At 35.9% G+C, this 15,797-nt stretch overlaps 1 protein-coding gene across 6 annotated transcripts in view; it reads left to right on the top strand.

Moving 5' to 3' along the window:
- Positions 1–15,797, top strand: part of HIVEP1 (HIVEP zinc finger 1) — a 147,665-nt gene that overhangs the window by 115,511 nt on the left and 16,357 nt on the right. For 5 of the 6 annotated variants that reach the window (XM_019630798.1, XM_019630796.1, XM_019630794.1 and 2 more), the window contains 3 exons: positions 1,894–2,027; positions 2,727–2,902; positions 7,557–7,658. In XM_019630798.1, coding sequence (XP_019486343.1) covers positions 1,894–2,027; positions 2,727–2,902; positions 7,557–7,658 — 412 coding nt within the window. The remainder of the gene's footprint in view (positions 1–1,893; positions 2,028–2,726; positions 2,903–7,556; positions 7,659–15,797) is intronic. The other variant, XM_019630800.1, reaches the window with a different exon arrangement.

Genomic DNA, 15,797 nt, shown 5'->3' with positions numbered 1-15,797 from the left:
GTAATGAATGAGATGGCTCAGACAAAGTGTAACAAAGAGACAAAGGCCTAGAATGGGTCCCGGGAATTACTACTATTGAAAGGGTCGAATGGATGAACGAAGTCCACATAAGAAACTGAAAGAAATTGTTCATAGAGGAAGGAGAAGAGCTATGAGAAAGTGATATCACACAGGTCAAGGAAGAAGGCATTTCAAGGAGAGTTGTTCAATCAGAGAGGTCAAATAAAGATGGCCTCTGGACTGAGCGATGCTAATATCCCTGGAGACTTGAGTCTCATGGGCAAGTGGCTATGGAGCATTGGGTCTGAGGTTGACGGTTAGCTCACAACCCAAGTGTTAATATAGTTATAATTCAAAATGGAAAAGAAGAGATAAATGCTAAAATAAAAGGATTTTTTTTAGGAGAAACAAGGCATCAACAACATATAATGCCATGGAGTGGTCAAGCAAATAAAGACTAAGAAAATGATGAGGATTTTGACGTTTAGCTCATTGGTAACTGGTAAATAGAAACCAGATCTGATAGTAAGAAAGTGAGTAAAAGATAAGTGGGAATTTGGTATTGAAAAGAAGATAAGAAATAGGATTACTGTTAAAGGTATAATAAAGTCAAGGAAGGGTGTGTGCAGATATTCCAGTGGTAGGGAAACCTAGTGTGTTTGCCAGGGAAAGAAAAGGAGAAGGTTGCATGTTTACCTGTCAGGGTCAATGTCATTACCTCTTCACACTCCCTTTTTGAGACACTCGGGCCAGCAGCTTTTCTTTACTCCTGGCTTTGTAAGGACAGGGGCTTCCCTGGGTACTCTTCTGGAGGCTACATAGGCCCTCCGTCCATGACACACACACCCTCATAACAGCACTCACTGTTATTAAGCCATCTTTGTATGCTAGCTGTCTACGTGGTGATGTAATTTTTAAAGGAGGTTTGTAACAAAGAGGCCCTCGATTAGAAAAGATGTGCCTTGTGTTGGATTTGGCCAGAGGACTGGGGTTTGAGGCTTTGCTGGTAACACTTGACCTTGGAGAAGTGACTTAATCCTGAGAGTGTCCTTCCTCATTGGTATGTAACCCACCTGTGCTGCCTGCCTCACAAGGCTACGTGAGAAGAGCATGGGCTGAGGAATGAGAAAACTTGTGAATGGTGAGGTTGTGTAAAATCATCTGATGGTATTACTATAATGTTTCTATGGAAGAGTACATATTGTTAATCATTTTGATGTTAGTTACCTTTTTCTAGACATTTACTTATTATCAGGCCAAAACCTAACTTTTGACCTGACCTGTATCCATGTCTCACAATTCTCAGTGGACTCAGGAACTTTTAAGAAGTTACAGAGAGGAAACATAGTTTAAAGTAATGGGAGAAAAGGAGAATAAAATATTGGGAAATGGGGCTTCTGCTTTAACTCTACAATAAAGTTGAAGGGAATTGAGCCATGTTTTTGAGGAGTATGAGACATTATTATACCAAACGGGGCAACTAGCTCTTTTCCATCTCCAAAGAATAAATTCTACAAAATACACGTAAACTGCAGTATGAGTGGTTGGTTAGATAGAATAAGAACTATTTAATCTATTTTTAAAAAGTTCCTATTAAATGCACAAAATACCAGGGTGGGAGGTTATAAAGCCTTTATTTGGGGGGTGTCAGTGGACTGGGGTGGGATTTTAAAATAGCATAAGATTTATGTGTTTGCTGTGGTTTAGACAGATACATTCAAGATAGGGGAGGAGATACAGCAAATGACCTTTAAGCCTGTTACTTCCTTGAAATGCATTTCATGAAGTGAATTATATGCACTGTATTCTGCTGTGTTTTATTTTCCAAGTGAAACATTAGCATGTTTGTGTTTTCAGTTTTATTAAATTAGTTTCTCTTTTTTTTCCTTTCAGAGAGCATTAGGTAATCAAAAGTCCACAGTAGTTGAATTCAGCAATAAAGATGCCTCTGAAATTAACAGTGAGCAAGATAAAGAAAATTCCTTAATCAAAAGTGAACCAAGAAGAATTAAAATATTTGATGGAGGGCAAGTACAAATTTTACTTCTTAAATGTACATTTAAACTTACTTTTTAAATGTACATTTGCTTTCATGTGAATGAAGATGTATCAATACCAATTTAATATAAATGTTGCAAGGTTTCTCAGTTTATTAACAGAATCTTCATGGCAAAATATATTAGGTATTATGTTTAATAATTCCATTTTGATCAACAAAATGATAACTTTTTGGGAAACATGGTAGGTCCTAGGAGGTAGCTAAGAGCAAAGTTTTTAGAGTGAACCCTGGGTTTTATGTTGATTTACAATAAGGAATGACTTAGAAAACCTGCTCTGAGAGAGATGAATTCATTGTCTATTTGATGTGTTTATGTATTTGGTTATAAGAAAACCAAAATGCAAAAGCCAATTGTAGTTATAGTGAAGCTCGGAAATATTTTAGTACTTGTTGTGGTTGAATTTAACAAAGAAAACTGTTGAAACAGTGACTTCAAAGAGGAAATATTTTAAAATTAAACCTAGTATTGAATAAAGTTGTTTGGTTAGAGTTAGCTATTAGACTACTGTTTACGTAAAAAGCTGGAATATTCTGTTACATGCATAAGATTTATATTGAATCTAAAAATTGTGCCTTGTTTTATTTTTTAGGTTGAATTTTAATCACCAATATTTTGTCAAAGACATAGTATTCGCTCTCCCTATTCATTTTTTTTTCTTTAAATTAGATATAAATCAAATGAAGAGTATGTATATGTCCGAGGCAGGGGAAGAGGAAAGTACATTTGTGAAGAATGTGGAATACGTTGTAAGAAACCTAGTATGTTAAAGAAACACATACGAACCCACACAGATGTCCGTCCCTACCACTGCACTTACTGTAACTTCTCCTTTAAGACAAAAGGTATGAGATGACATCGCTTTTTATATGTGTTGAGTTAATAGAACTAGGACCCAACTTTACATATTTTTTAACCAAGGAGGCAGTAGCATAAATAGACCGATATAAATTACATCTTGTCAACATTTTAGCCTTTTTTCTTTATATGTTTCTAGACCTCTTGAAAAAAAAGTTTTTAATTACAAGCTTTTAGAATATATATAATAAATATAACATTTTGAAAGGCACAACTGTCCTTTTTTATGTTACTCTCCAAATTACAGTTGCATAACATAATGACTAGTACATTTTCAAAAACACTTACTTTGGGACTGAAGAAGAAAAAGAAATTTTCATAATTACAAGTAAATTTTTTTTGGTGTTAAAAGATTGAAAAGCATTTTAAATAACAATTGCAGTAAATTTAGAATGATTACATTCATGCTTTAGTATCTAATTTTAGGCATGCAGCCATTTCTTTTTCTTTTCCTTGGTGTTTTTTTGTTTGTTTGTTTTACCCAAATTCTGTTGAATTTCAGCTTCAAAAATTTCCTAACTTTTGTACTATTTAATGTTTATAGAACTCAGAATTAGTCATTAAAATTATATTTAGTACTCTTTCTGTATTCTTTATATGTTATTTAAATTGTAAGCCTTTATTAACATTAAGGTAATTTTACCCTCTACCAATTTCCTGTTACATATAATGAATACACTACTATAAAATGTATGCTTTCTCCATTAGGCCCCTTGTTCATGAATCATTATATGACAATTTGTTACTCAAAATTTTAATTTCATATAACTCACTTTAAAAAGTAAAAATCTATGGGCCAGCTGACTGGCTCAGTTGGTTAAGAGCTCACTCAAGAATGAGCTGTGAGCAAGAGCGGTTCAATGCCCGGCCTGAGCTGAGCTGCCGCTGAGCTGCCAACAGATGGCAGGATGGCTCAGCTAAAAATATAAAATATAAATAAATAAATAAATAAATAAATAAATAAATAAATAAATAGATAAATAAAAGTAAAAATCTTTCTAAAACAATGTAATCATAAAATTATCTGTCTGAAAGGATTATATCTGTAAAAAATATTTACTTGATGTTTTTATAGAAACTTTTTATCTCTTTTAAGTTAACATTTGCTTTTTTTCTAATTGTATTGGTTGTCTTTGCCATTTTTGTCTTAAAGATTGATCATCTCTTTAGCAAAATCTATTATATTTTTTTGGCTAGTATCTATTGGCTTTTAAAGAGAGTTATAATATGTAGCAATGAAGTAGCTTCCAAGTAGTTCTCCTTAAACGCTAATAGTACCTGAAACAAGAATAATGGGGGAAAAAAACTTCTTTAGATAGCCTTGAATATTTCTTAAGAGTTTCAAGAAATCACCATGAGTTGAGAGGAACAGTCATTCTGCAGTCCTTTGGTTGTAACATAGAACCTCCTTCTGCACATGGAGGGTGGATTTCAGGGTGATTTTCCTGGTCTTGTGTAAAGGTTTTAATAAGACAAAGTGCTTTGATCTTTTAACTCATTTTATTGCTTTTTCATTGGTTTTGATTCTATGATTAAGAAATATCTATTAAATTCTACCAGGGGACTAGCAATAGGCCAATATAACTAATAAAAAGATTACCAAGTACAGAATGATGTTACCAAATAAAAGAGAATCAGGGTATCATGTGAAATGGGTATTTCTCAATGGAAAGGAGGGAAAGGAATCAGAATATTTAAAAAATTTTGTTCATAAAATAAGGGCAAGAAAGGAAGGAAAACTTAGGTGTGGAAAACCAAATGAAACTGCAGAGATTTCTTGGCAAAGAAAAATATTATTAATCACCAAGTATTAATCTTAGTGAAATAAGTCAAAACAACATCGTGTAAAATTTTAGATAAATGTTTATTAAATGGTGGACAGAGAATAATGACCCCTGAAAAGTGATCATTATATGTTAGCAGTTTTCATGTCTTTCATTTCTCTAATATCCTACATATCTGAATTTACATTAAATTTTTTGTTTTGTCAGATAATTCATTGGAATTATGTGATAAATATGTATTTGAAGAAAGCTATCCTAGCTAAGGAGACTAGTGAAGAAAATATTAGAAATTCAGTATTTCCCTATTCTTGGCATGACAGTTCTCTGGGTATTTTTTTTTTTTTATGGTCAGCTTTCTTATAGCAGTCTGTCTACCTTTTGTAAATATATGTAAAACAGATACCACAGTACCTTTTAAAGGTAGCTAAATAATAACAGACTTGTTTTCAGATTAGGCTGTAGATTTTGCCCTACTCTGATTTACTTTGTTTAGCCAGCTCAACTCAACTTATTGAATGTGTCTCGTTATTAACAGAAAGTAATAGTGATGTAATGGCATGCTATATATGTGGTATATGGAATGCAAAGATAGCAAAATACTATCAGAGGGATGGTCTGTAGTGCTAGAAATTGATGCTTCTGATTGTAATGTTTATAAATTAATACTTTAGCATTTGTCCTCTTAGTTTATTTTATGAGTACATTTTCAAAATAATTCTTTTCGCTTTTCTGCTTAAGTGTCAGTCAGCAGAAAATACACAGTGAGCTTTCATTGTTGCAGGATTTAGTCTCATTTATATCACAGAAAGCTAGCCTCTGTATGTAGCTGTAAGAGTCCAGAAATAAAATCTCTCATGATTTTCAGATTAATATTTATTAAGTGTGTTGGAAAATTTATTAAATTAATGCACAAAGTTTATAGCATTGCTAGGGGATATTTACATTTTAATATGTATATTTAAAATGCAAATTATTTTCTTTAATTATTTAAGAAGTTGGTTAATAGTAATAGCTCAAGTTATATGAAGATATGATTATAAACATATTCCCAAATTTGCCTATTTACAGTTACACATTAAACTTTTTAGAAAGGAAAAAACCTTCTATGGCTGTCTATTTAGGAAACAAAAGCATTTTGAAAGAAAACTATTGTATTAGTGGACCTTGTAATTGGGTAATATTGTTATTATACTAGAAAGTGTTTTGACTGATAAGTGGAAATTTCAGCCAAATTAACATGGCCAAGCCATTTTTTAAAGTGAAAATTCTGAATCATATACCAAAATAGAAACTTGTATAATGAACACCAGTATACCTATCATCTTTTAATAATTATTAATATTTTGCAATATTTGCTCCATATTTTATTTTTAAGTGTAAAGTAAATGTCAGGCATAGCCAAGCTATTTAAGCTAGATGTTATCTCTAGAATCACAGATGTTAGGGTTTTATGAATCTTAGACATTGTCTGGCCCAGGTACCCTCTTACACTTGAACCCCTAAAGCTCGAAGTTGTGGGATACTGCACATACAAGCTAGTCCAAGGATTGACTTGAAAAGTGTGACCAGTTCCCTGGGCTTAGTGCATTTTTAATGGAATTGAGGCTCGCAATTTTGCAGATCCTTCAACCACTGCAAGCCCAAAATCTGGACCAATGATTCAGACTGTTTCAGGTCATCTAAAGGCTTATTCTCAAATACTATTTTGCCCTGCTTACCAAACTCAGTAGTATTTAGATTTTATTTATTTTCTCAAAAGAGACCATTTCCCTTGTCAGCAGTTTGTTTTGTGTGTGGCATCATCGACTCAAGCTGCTTGGTATCCTTAGAAGAATATGAGCTCTCCCCCTGCACTCATGATCACTTGGGGTACCCTTGCCCAGTGGTTCCCACTTAACCTGGTAATACTTACAGAGGTCCATACACCAGCTGCCAGAGGAAACACACCTTTAGAGATACTACTATGAAACTTCTGGTCAATATGGTGAAGTCAAATTAATGTAGGAATTTCTTATGTTCCAAACCTACAAAATTACTGTTTATAATATAACAAGTATAGTTTTGAATAGTGAAGTTCAAAATTTAAAAAGGCATATTCCCAGGCACCAAGAATAAAAAAGGAACCCCAAGCTAGCATGGTGAACAGATACTTAAAAAAAAAGTCCATAGGGACATCAAAGCCAGATCCATGCCCACAGACTTGGGGTTTTCATGCTTATGCTGAAATTGAGTCCGAGGCCTCTGAAGTAATCCTGGCTCTTCTGTCCAGTGACTTTGGACTATGTGGGAGAAGAGCTACCTGCTAGAAAGTAAAACTCTATACCTATGCCATGGAAAAAACAAAACAAAAAATACCTGGTACAAAATCAGTGATATGGAAGCATTAAGGCCCCAGGCAGAAGCAGTTGGAAAACTGACCCATAGAGATGTTCCAGTGAAAACTAAAAAGCGTGCAAGGCAACGAAGTACCATGAGGGAAAGTCAGCAGACCCAACTGGTGGAGAATTCGGATTCCAGAAACTACAGATCATAGTGCCATCAATCAGAAAGGGACTTTCAGCATGTACAAAATGTTCTAAGAAATAGATAAGGACTGGAAAACAGAAACCATAAGGCCAAAGTAGCCATTGTCAAAAGTCAAGAAGGCAGGTTGGAGAAAGAGAAACTATTCCTAATAAATAACAAGATTATTATAGCATACAGATACCAGTATTTTCTTTTGTCCAAATTTATTCATTGGAATTGTGTAGCTACCATCTGAACGTTCACTTGAAATTGGGATGGAATTTGCCAGTATTGACAAATGCAATAGCAAAATAATACTATGTAAGCTTAGTAAACATTCTTTTCCCTTAAGGAAATCTGACAAAACACATGAAGTCCAAGACACATAGCAAGAAATGTGTGGATTTAGGCGTCTCAGTAGGTTTAATAGATGAACAAGATGCAGAAGAATCAGGTAAGGCTTTATTCCATATTTTTCATAAATGCTGTTTACAGTGTACTACTTTTTTTTTTGCATCCATACTCTTCTTTCCATTCCCACTGACACTGCTTCGTTCCTATTTTCATTACCTCTTGTTTATACTATGCAAGAGACTCCTAATCAGTTTGCTCATCTCTAATGTGTCTTTCTTCCTATCCATCTACCCCCACTGATGTTAAATTAATCTTCCTGAAGCATATTACTACTCTGTTCCAAGCTTTTCATTGGTTTCCATTTGCCTGCCAGATAAAGTATGATCTACTTGACCTTACATCCTCCAGGTCCTTTCTAATCTGGTGCCTACCTACTTGTTTACCCTTATTTCTCATTTCTTTTACCTACCGTAATCCTTGAATTTCCTGCTTACACGACATTGATCTTGCTCTCTACTTATACAAGCCTCCCTTATAAACCCCACCCTCAATCCGCACGCAGATGTGGCTCCCAGTCTGCATTGGTCGAAATCTTACTTTCCTTACGATCTAGCTCAACTCCACTACCGTCATGAAGCCTTCTCTGATTTTCTCTTCCCACACTTCTTGTGGGAAGCAATTTTTCCCTTCTCTGAACTCCTATAGTATTTCAGAGTGCCCTCTCTGAAAGTATTGAATCCCTTTCTACCTTATTTTGTGATGATTTACATGCTTACCTTACCTCCCCACTGAGATTCTTAAGCAGATCAGGAGCAGAACTGATGACGGAGTAATATTTGCTTCTTTCACAGCCATTGTTAACACAGTGCCTTATACATAGCAGCTGCTCTGGAAATATTCATGGAGTAAAGCATGTGCTTTATTCCCCAAAATGTTATTTTGAAAAAGTTAACCAGTTGTTTTCTTAGTAGTGTTAACTCAACAAATATAAGTATTTATCTCTAACCAATTTTGAGGAAAACTAAACCTGTTCATCTGTTCTGACTAATCAGAATAGAATTGTCCTTTTTGAAGACTTCTTTTTTCTAAACCCAAGAATTTGTCAACCAAAGGTTAAAGGAAAAAGTTGTCCTACTGCTTTTTTTTTTTTAAATGCCCTGAATTAAACATTTCTCTGCTTGCTTTGTTTCACTTAATATACATTAGCTTGATGTAGAGAAAATTTCCAAAGAGAAAATGTTGAGGACATCATTGAAAATATAGGTAAAAAATTAAATGCATCCAATTCCACCTGACAACCAGTAACACACTAAATGAATCAGCCTGAATTTGTTTCTAAATATGCTAGAGAACTGACTCACCTCTTAAGTGATACAGTTGTTATGATTTATTATTGTAAGCACAGGAAAGGACTGCCTTTTATTGCTTTTTGGGGGGATAAACTGGTATATTAATAGAAGGAAAAGATCATCATAATGAATTTAGGACAATAAAGAGCTTTTTAATGTTTTATATACAACTTGATGCTTTTGTACAGTTTGAGGATGACAGTATTGGGGTTTATAAGTACATACATCACTAATGTGTGTAACTTTTTTGTCTTAGGAACATATTTATTAAAAGCTGATTTGCTCCAGTTTTATTGAGATGCAACTGACATACATCACTGTATAAGTTTAAGGTGTGCAGTGCAATGGTATAACTTACATGTGTTGTGAAATGATCACACAATAAGTTTAGTTAGCATTCATCATCTCATAGGTATAATGAAAAGAGAAAACAAAAAAAAAGAAAAATTTTTCCTTGTGATGAGAAATCTTAGGATTTACTCTCTTAATAACTTTCATGTATATCATAGCAGTATTAACTGTAGTCATCATGCTTTACATTACACCCCTGGTACTTATTTATCTTATAGTCAGAACTTGGAACTTTTTGACTACCTTTCTCCAATTTCTTCTCCCCTCAACCCTGCCTGTGGTAGCCACAAATCTCATCTCTTTCTATGGGTTTAGTTTTTCATTTTTTGTGTTTTTTAAGATTCCATATATAAAAGCTGATTTTTTTCAGTGCTAGGAATTTAATTCTGTGTCACTGTGTTTGTTTAAAGACACATGTTTAATAAAATTAATTTGTCTATAATTTGCTTTTAATATAAACAGTTTATCAGATTTATTTTCTGCTCTTAGTAATCATGCATTAAATTAACTACCATAACTATTTAAGTGAAAAAATAATCACTCTTTATTATTTATTTGCTTGATTGCTATTATGTTGAACAATTCAGAAGTAAAAAAACTAGGAAAAATTAGTAACAGTTTCAGCAAGTATATTTATTACCCACAGACTAGAAAAGGCCCAAAGTAGAGGTTACAATATGAAACACTGATATCTGAAAAATGTGTGAATGTCAAAAGTTATTAAGGTATTATTATATATACTCTTATATATTTTGCTTCTTCAAGAAGAAGAATCTTATAAAAAGTTAAAGTGTCTATAGAATCCTCTAACTTGTTAAGGGAAGGTAGTACTTATATCCCAAATTTGAAAGGAGAATTAATTATGGTTTCCATTAATTATCATGATTGTTTAGATTGGCTGATTGACCGATGGACTTAGAGCTATCTATCCATTTATTTTAGTATTTCTCATTCCAGAAGCATTTGATGCCAGTCTTTGATTATAACTCAAAGTTTAGAACCTAATTTCTTATTCAGATTAGATCTTCTGATAAAACTAGGTAATTTTACCTAGGTTTTTTTGTTTAATTGTTTTTAAATTACTGTATTTACGGGTAGTGTACTCAAAGCTATTTCACTTTTCTCCAAAAAGTGAATTACAGCATATAGATGGATTTTGCCAAGTGCAATGTCATGCTAGAGGCCTAGTAATTCTTTATTAACATGCCAACAAAATATATTCCTCTACTTTTGCTTTATTATAGGCTTGGAATGTAGGTATGAATGTAGTAAATGTTGTTTTAAACAAATTGTCTTGTTTTCCTTTTACTATTCTCTTTTGTGCTTTTTAAAAAAATACTTGAAGAGTTTTTTAAATACAAAAGGATTACAGAGAGTTTGTTACATGCACTCATGTATTCATACCAGAATTGATGATTAGAAATATTTTCTTAACCTGTTTCAGATCTTTCCTAAATTCATGTATGTTTGAAAAAAACAAGCTAAGTAAGGCATCACTTAGGTGTAGTTTCCCTTACCTATCATAGCCAGTCACTCCCCCACAGAGGAAAACACTTACTACATTTAAGGGTTTTGTGTATATCTATGAATAGTATGTGGTTTTGTTTATGTTTGGTTTTAACTTGCATAAACGGTACCACCTTATATGTAGATACCTAGAAAATTAGTTTTGCTTTGTAATTTAAAATTTTTCTGCAGAAGATTTTCCATTTCCAAACACCCTTAACTATACCTAATATTGTAAGAATTTACATTTTTGGCCAATTTGATGGATGATAGTCTGCTCTCTTTATTTATGTTTTCTTGATTATTATCCCAAAGTTGAGTCTTATTCTTTAAAAAGAAGTTTCATTCCAGTAAATTGATGATAGTGACAGATGGGATTTTGCTTAGTAATTTTTCAAATGGCCTTATGTGTGGTAGTTTGTACTATGATGCTGTGTGCCTGGACGGTGTACTATTTTCTAATCTTAACGCTAGCCTAGAATATCCTAGGTATTTTTTTCCAGTCTCCTTTGGTGACTTCTCTGTCATCTCCCCAGCCTCTGTAGGTAGTGCCCCACGGCTGTGGTCTCTAGTGTCTTTTCTGTCTGTGCACTCTAGGAGATCTCATCCAGCCTTCTGGCTTTCAATACCCTCTATATGCTGATGATTCCCTATTCACTCCAGATTTACATAACCATCTGTCTATGTATCATCTCCCCTTGGATGTCTAATAGGCATTTCAGGTTTGACTCCTGATTCATCTCTTACTCTAAGTAGCACATTTCCCCTGTGGTCCTCTGCCAGCCTTCCAGTTGCTAGACCAAAAACCTTGATGCCATCCTTGATGCCCTTATTTAGTCTCCAATCCATCAGATTACCTTTCTGCTCTTCCTTCAAAATGTATTCAGAATCCAACCACTTTTAACTACCTCTGCCACCCAACCGTGGTCAGAGCGCCCATTATCTCTACCATATTGCTTGTAGTAGCTCCTGACTGGTCTCTCTGGTCCAACCCCAGCCCCTCTACAGACTGTTTTCAACACAGCAGCCAAAGTGGGTTTTTTTAAATGATGCCATTACTTTGCTTAAAATCCTCCAGCAGTTTCCTGTCTCCTTCAGAGCAATGATCTCCTGTACCTGGAGCTCTGCAGCCCCCTCACCCTCCTCACCACCCTCTCTCGGAAACTCTTCTCCTGCCTCCCTTGCTCACTCGGCTGCAGCCACACTGATCTCCTTGCTCTTTATCGAACACACCCAGCAGGCCTGTCTCGCCTGTATACTGTTTCCCGTCTTTGGAATGAGCTCTGCCAGCTACTGCAAGAGGCATCCCATCATCTCCTCAGGGCTCTTCTCAACTCAGACGTCTTCTTTATCAGTGGACTTCCTGAACCTATTTCAAAACAGAACAAAAGCAAACCAAACACCTCGCTGTTTTATTGCCAGCATCACTTACGCTCTCCTATCCTGTTTTAATTTTCATGGTGACGGCTCCCAGATGTGAGGACAGGGGTTTTGTTGTGTGTGCTGCCCTATCTCCAGCTCCTTAGGGTTCTGCCCAGCAGGTAGTAGGAAGGAGTATAGTTGTGGATTGAATGGGTGACAGTGACCTTCATCTGTCAGGGAATAATTCAAGATTATTTTTAGAATTTGACATATTAATTAACCATTAAATTCCTTCACTAAAATCAAGTGGAAGCTATAATACAGTATTTATTTTAATGCCTTTACCTATAAGTAATGTTCATGTAATATGGCCAAGCTTGATAGACATATTGTTAAAGTGGAGAAGGCATTCGTTTGATAATTTCTTCGTTTTTGGTCATTGGCTCAAAAGCCTAGAAGATAATTTATCTGACTGTTCCATTTTTGCATGCTCTGTCAGGATCTCTCCAGATTGATCAAAATCTGTTCTTTTTTTTTTTTTTTTTTGTAGTTCCAGAGAAGAAATGCTTACTCTTTAGATTCCTTCATTTATTTGCTTAGCACCTCAGCACTGTTCTGTCAGTACACAGTCACAGCCCCCAGGAGCTCCCGCCCTGTGGCCGTGAAGTTGGGGTGTGCTCAGACTGGGCAGGGTTCACATCCGCAAGCCAGCAGCAGGGAAGGCGCTGTGATGGCCTGGATGGTTGCAGATGGGTGACTAAGTGTATCCCGGAAGCAAGGGAAGGGATTTACTTACCCGTACATGGCTTTGTTTCAGAAGGTATTGATGAAGGGGGAGGGAAAGGGAAGGCCGGCGTTCTGGACGAAGGGAGTTGTTTGAGCCAAGTGCAGAGATGTTGGGCAAGAGGAGTAGGACGATAAGAGTGTAAATGGGACAGGACGGAGAGGGTTGGACAGGGCGTACCCTGGGAGAGCTGGTGAGCAGATCATTCTGTGCAAGGGCGTTGTAGCATGGGAAGCATCATTCTAGGTGTAACTGGACTCACTTATCCTTATGTGTCACCCGTCGGCTGTGGCAGTTCATACCAATTTCTAGATGTTTGGACATTTGAAAACCATTACCTCTTAGATGGTATTTTCTAGTATTTGTATTCTTGTAAACATTCAGTGACATGTATAGTGTTCCTTTTATTAAGAAAGTCTGACTTTTTTGGTATCATTTAAAGCCTTTGCCTCTTTAGGCCCATGTACTTTTTATTTTTAATCCAGATTATTTTCTCAGATATTCTTGAAACAAGGAAACAAAAGATGATAGCGTTTTTACATAATCTGTGACCCTGGAATTTTCATTACTGAGGATTTTTCCCCCCCTGTTTCTGTTTTATTTTATAGTGGGAATTTAGACAATAATGATTAAAAGAAGCATGATTTCACTGAGTGGATAGTTCCATTCAGCAACAACAATAATAATACCATAGAACAGAAATCTATTTCTGGAAGGGTGTTTTTATAAACAAAGTACTTCAGCGCTTCAACATCCCTCATTCTCCACCTTGTGGGGTTTACAAGTTTGGGTGGAAAGTCTGGTATGATTTTTCCCGTGTGGCATCTGTTTTTGTCTGTATCTGTATAAATGTACGATGAATAATTTAGAAATACTGCTCTTCATTTATTAAATTAGGGAGCATTATTTTCCCTGGAATTAATTTCTGCTCTGGCCCACCATCACTGTGGTATAGTTTTCCTCATAGAATAGACTATCATAAAAGATAAGGACTTGATTTATTCCTACTTTAATGTTTCTGTGTATGTTTTAAAGCCTCACCCTTATCAATTCCAGAAGGATCTTATAAGGAGTAGCAGCATGTTATGAAGTGTTTCATTAGATGTGAGTAGTAGGTGAAGTGACTGACTGTTAAAAAATGAGAAAGGAAGATAAATATCTTCAAGTATTACAGTTTTAAGTTTTAAAGCGTGCATCTACTGGTAGAACAGAGCTTGGGTTCACAGGCTGGTCATTTCAAGTGCTGTTATTGTACGTGCTAGCTTCTCTGGCCGGCTTCCTCCTCGCCCATTGGAGTTTCCCCACGCCTGATCACACAGGGCCAGCTCCTCATCTTAACAATGAGGCGCACAGTGGTTCTTTCTGAGACTTTAGCTGGCACGTAGGGACCCTCTCTACCCGTATTGAGATTCCTTTCTGACAATGTATTCTCCATTTTACTAGCCCGATAAATGAAAATAAGTGATAAAATTGCACTGTGCAATACACGATCTTTTCACGTATAATTTGCTGTTGTGGTGAACAGTTTTATGAAATGCCTTTGTGGCATCCTGGGGTCATGATACCACTTCTCATATTCTTAATCTAACATAAATCTGATAGGAAGCCCCGTGCACAGTCCACCCCCAGAAGCCACACTGGAATTCCATTTTGCTGCATGTAAACATTCAGGAAAATGCTGAGGTGCCACAGCAATTAGCAAAGTTTGCTTCCTTGTTTTCATTCCCAAAGGTAATGATTACTGTGGCTTTACAAATGCCTTTCATTATGCCTCACAACTGCACTTATCAGGGGACATCTGGTTTAGCTGTATGAAAAGTGTAAGTTTGAAATAACAGAAAACTCTCTCAACGGAATATCCTTTATCCCCTAGGTTTTCCTAAACACTGTTGAAATTTGCCCTTTAATTATGCTAATAGGTTACAGATGCCAACTAAATAATACAGTGATTAAAGAAAAATAAGTAGCCAAATTCAGGAGCCACATGTCTTTTAGGAAACCAGTACTATAAAACATCATCTTGATCAATAGGAAAATTTGTGATAGATAATACTGAATAAAATTTCTAAGTATTTTTGATAGCCATACTTAATATTAAAAAAAATGGGGTAGTTATTTCAGTAGTGGAGTCCTGCAGCACCATAAAAAGAAGTGTAAGATTTGGCACACTTATGAAAGTCACATATATACCTAACCAATGCTAACAGGATATATAAGAACTTTCTACGTATATTTAAATCTTCATTATCTCAGACACCTGGGAAATGCGATAAATAATTTTTAAAGAAAAAAACCATGGGGCCGGCCGTGTGGCGCGATGGTTAAGAACTGGCTTGGGATGCCAGAGGGCCCCGGTTCGGATCCCACATAGGAGGGCCAGTGACACTGCCCTCTACAGCTAAGATGCTGAACAACAGCTCAACCTGGAGCTGGGGTGCCATGAATCGCCGGCGACGGCATAGGCTGCAGCCCCTGTGGCAGTGGGTTGCCATGGGCTACCGTGTGTAGCCAGCAGCCAGCGTGAGCGGCCGTCCAGAAGCCGGCGACTGATGTGCCTCGCCCGGGAAGAGCCAATGATGGTGCCAACTTGAGCCAGTGAAGCGATGTCCTCCACAACTAGACTGAAGAACAAAAGGACAGCAACTTGTCTGTTCCCCTCCCCCCAGTTCCCCAGCATTGTTCCCATCCTTCCAATTCCCCAATAAAAATCTTTAAAAAAAACCAAAAAAAAAACCAAAACCACCAGGGTATTATTTGAGAGACAAAATTCTAAATCTAGCCCCAGACTTTGAAGAACACCACCCAGAAACCTAAGGATAGTGTTTTTAGGTTTATAGGACAAATTTGGGGGGTTGGTCATTTAATTGATCTTTTCTACATGTAGCAC

The sequence above is a fragment of the Hipposideros armiger genome, unplaced genomic scaffold, assembly GCF_001890085.2.
Source record: "Hipposideros armiger isolate ML-2016 unplaced genomic scaffold, ASM189008v1 scaffold_946, whole genome shotgun sequence".
Taxonomy (NCBI): domain Eukaryota; kingdom Metazoa; phylum Chordata; class Mammalia; order Chiroptera; family Hipposideridae; genus Hipposideros; species Hipposideros armiger.
The sequence above is the reverse complement of the archived record's forward strand: the minus strand, read 5'-3'. Positions and strand labels throughout refer to the sequence as shown.